A 4,187-nucleotide genomic window follows, 5' to 3' on the forward strand; every position below is an offset into this window, starting at 1 on the left:
AAAAAAAAAAATCATTTCTTCTCCGTATATAAAATGTAACATAAATGCCTTGTAAACAGATAAAGAAAACGGAGGTATAGAAGTCACTCTGAACTTTCATCAGCACTAAATATGTCTACTGTTTAATTTCTGCCAATCTAACAGGAAAAATAGATTTTAAAATTTATATAGAAAAAACATCCAATAATAATTAGAAATATGAACAAAGTGCTGGAGTAGAGAAATATTTTGTCTCATCAGATATTTAGACATACTAAAATATTGTAATATAAACAACATGGAATCAGCCTAGAAAGATAGAAGGAAGAGGAGGAGGAGGAAGAGGAGGAGGAGGAAGAGGAGGAGGAGGGGGAGGAGGAGGGAGGAAGGAAGAAGAAGAGGAAGAAGAAGAAGGAGGAGGAGGAGTAAGAGGAGAAAAGAAAAGAAGAACTATTTTGTGATGCTTGCTGACTCCAGAGCCTGCTCATTTTACCACCATGCGTCGTTACGCCTGTAATAATTTCAAGGAACTTTATAGAAAATATAGAATGGATCCCAGGATATATTAGAATAATCCATGGTTTTAAACATGATTGTTTAAATGTACAGGTGATTTATTTCATCATCAATCTGTCATTACTAAATATGTTTGAAAGAAAATAAAGTTGCATTGCCCTTTGGCATCATATACAAAAGTAAATTCTAGCTTAATCAAATTTTAAATGTAAAAGGAACAAAATTGTTTAATTTAAGAAGAAAATGGAAAATATACGTGTGGCCTAAGGACTAACAGATCTTTTAAAGCAAGGCAGAAATCTTCTGTAATACAGGTAAACATTTTTAAAGTGTGTAAATGCTTCGTGCTAATGAAAATTCAGGTAAAGGAGCACAATTGGTGGGCAAGACTAGTTGCCATTTTCCTTTGACAAAGCAATATTCATCAATGCTAAAATTGTATATACACTTTGTCCTTGTAACCTTGCTTTGGGTATTCTATAGAAACAAATGCTTCAGTACATAAGGATTTAAATTCGTGAAATGTTTACTACAGCTGTATTTACAGTAGGAAAAATCTGAATGTGGAAATACTGAATAAATTGTGGTGAATCTGTATCACAGAACATGAATCAGCATTAGAAAGAAGTTAAGGCCGGACTCAGTGGCTCATGCCAGTAATCCCAACATTTTTGGAAGCTGAGGCAGGAGGACGCTTGAGCTCAAGAGTTTGAGACCACACTGGCCAACATAGTGAGATCTCAGCTCTACAAAAAATTTAAAAATTAGCTGGGCATGGTAGCATGCACCTGCAGTCCCAGCTACTCCAGAGGTTGAGGTGGGAGGATTGCTTGAGCCCAGGAGGATAAGGCTGCAGTGAACCATGAAGAAGTTAGAGCTACACGATCACTCTAAGAAGATTTCTGCGATGTGTTAAGTTGGAAACTCAAGTATAAAATATGATTCATTTTGAAGTGTAGCAAAAAATTATGTATGTGTGCCTGTATGTGTGTATGCACATATAACTATATATATGTATATCCTGTATTAACCATATAGCATATATACAAAACCATATAACATATATAGGTATATATATAAAACCATACAACATAGATATACCCAGGTGACACACATACACACATGTATAGTTGTATGGGAGAGGGAGAGAAAGAGAGATGATGGAAGGAGGTAAAAATAAGATCCAGGGGCGGGGGGGAAGAATTGTTTGGTAGATAAATGCCCACATTTATGTTTCTATGTTTAGGAGAGATTTCTGAAACTGGGGCAAATGCTAAGCAAAATTTTGAGACGGTTTATACCCTGGAAAAAAAGTAGGGCAGGGGCAGGAATATAAAACAAAAGACCTTTGTCATTAGAGAGCCAAAGTTCTGCTATTGAGTGGCACAATAACATTTACTACAGCCACAGCCAATGATTCTGATTTCAAAGGGCAACAGCTCCTAGGAAGACAGTCGCTTGATAACCTCTCTCCTAACACACCCAGAAACAGAGGAAGAATTGTGTTTTCTCTAGATGGGGAGTGCGTCTTTCCATTCCGCTATAAAAATGGAACATACTATGACTGCATCAAGTCCAAGGCAAGACACAAGTGGTGCTCGTTAAACAAGACCTACGAAGGATACTGGAAGTTTTGCAGTGCAGAAGGTGAGTGTCCTGCCTCTAAATACCTCAGAGCAGTAATCTTGGTCTCTGAGGCTGGGATCTGGGGTGAAACACAAGAGGGTTCTGAAAATAGAATCCATAACCAATTAAATTGTGAAAATAAAGGATGTTCAATTTCTGACGATATAAAAATCACATTGCACCATAGATATGTTATGAGCATTTCAACTACATTATTTTGAAAAGAAACTTTTTAGTAGAACATCAAAGTAATATGGGATCTGAATCTCTCACCAATATTGTTCCCATGTGCCTTTGGTGAAATAGGGCAGAGCAGATGATACTGAATAGGAAGCAAAGTGTGTATTTGCGTGTGTGTGTGCGCACGTGCACATGTGTGCATATATGTATGTCAGTGTGAGTGTGCATGTGTATGTGTGCACATTTGTTCATGTGCATGCACACACGTGTGCATGTGTGTGCATGGTGTGGTGGGGGGGGTGCAAATTAGAAAGGTTTCTTACTCTCACTGCTTCTTCCTCTTCCTCCTCTGCAGATTTTGCAAGCTGTGTGTTTCCCTTCTGGTACAGACGCTTGATCTACTGGGAGTGTACGGATCATGGGGATGCATTTGGGAAAAAATGGTGTTCACTGACCAAGAATTTTAACAAGGACCGAATTTGGAAATACTGTGAATGATGGTGAGATTTACGAGGGGAGGGGGATGAAGACGTTTAATCATTCTCCTTGGAAAGAACCTATAGTTTTTGTTGGCAGAGGAGAACCCTTTCTCATTAGAGAGGGGTTTTTTTTGTTTTTTTTTTTTTCTGGATGTGAGTTGAAGGTGATCTAACTATAAATATCTAGAGGTTTTTGATTAAGGATTATGGGGTTTTAATATGGAAATCTGTAGTTTAGCCTCAGCACTTTAATTGCTAACTGTGTAAAATTAGTCCCTTTTAAAAATTAAGTCTATGGGGTAGGCGTGGTGGCTTATGCCCATAATCCCAGCTCTTTGGGAGGCCATAAAGGACTCCTGGCCTACTTGAGGCCAGGAGTTCAAGACCAGCCTGGACCAACATAGCAAGACCCCATCTCTACAAAACAAAAATTTAAAAATTTAACTAGGCATGGTGGCACACACTTGTAGTCTTAGCTACTCGGGAAGCTGAGGCAGGAGGATCACCTGAGTTCAAGAGTTCAAGGTTGCAGTGAGCTGTGATGAAAGAGAGACCCACCTCTAAAATAAAATAAATGAAGTAAAATAAGCTTATGGATTTTGGGTGATAGTGATGTGTCAGTGTAGATTCATCAATTGTAACAAATGTTCCACTCTGATGGAGGATATTGATAACACGGTGGCTATGTGTACATGGAAATTTTTGTACCTACTACTCAATTTTTCTGTGACTTAAAACTGCTCTAAAAAAATAACGTGTATTAAAAATGCATTACCTTGGCCGGGAGCGGTGGCTCACACCTGTAATTCCAGCACTTTGGGAGGCCGAGGCAGGCGGATCACAAGGTCGGGAGATTAAGACCATCCTGGCTAACACGGTGAAACCCCGTCTCTTCTAAAAATACAAAAAATTAGCCGGGCGCAGTGGCGGGTGCCTGTAGTCCCAGCTACTCGGGAGGCTGAGGCAGGAGAATGGCGTGAACCCGGGAGGTGGGGCTTGCAGTGAGCCGAGATCGCGCCGCTGCACTCCAGCCTGGGTGACAGAGGGAGACTCCGTCTCAAAAAAAAGAAAAAAATGCATTACTTTAATAAAGAATATTTCTAAAATGAAAAAAAAGTGATAACTGAGGTGATACCTGAGGTAGGAATATAGGTGTGGAGATAAAGTATCAGAGTGATGTTTAAAAAGGGTTAGATATGAACCACATGAACAAAGGCAACAAAGCTGGGTGCATTGTACAAAGTGAGGGAAAGCCACTGGGGCTGGTCCATGGTGAGTGCCCTGGGAGCCAGGCAGTGGGCACCTCAGCACTTGAGAGCTGGCTAAGTCCAAAGAGAAGCCACAGAGCATCATTCGGTAAGCAGAATCTGGATACAATCCAATTTGATTATAGAGGCCAGGAGCGGT

The 4,187-nt window shown here is 39.8% G+C and overlaps 1 protein-coding gene across 1 annotated transcript in view; it reads left to right on the top strand.

The window, feature by feature from the left end:
• Positions 1-2,799, top strand: part of LOC116479335 (binder of sperm protein homolog 1) — a 15,285-nt gene extending 12,486 nt beyond the window's left edge. The window contains 2 exon segments of the mRNA XM_032171468.1: positions 2,011-2,142; positions 2,657-2,799. Of these exon segments, the coding sequence (XP_032027359.1) occupies positions 2,011-2,142; positions 2,657-2,799 (275 nt within the window).
• Positions 2,800-4,187: the final 1,388 nt, after the last annotated feature.

This window comes from Hylobates moloch, unplaced genomic scaffold (genome assembly GCF_009828535.3).
Source record: "Hylobates moloch isolate HMO894 unplaced genomic scaffold, HMol_V3 SCAFFOLD_12, whole genome shotgun sequence".
NCBI lineage: Eukaryota > Metazoa > Chordata > Mammalia > Primates > Hylobatidae > Hylobates > Hylobates moloch.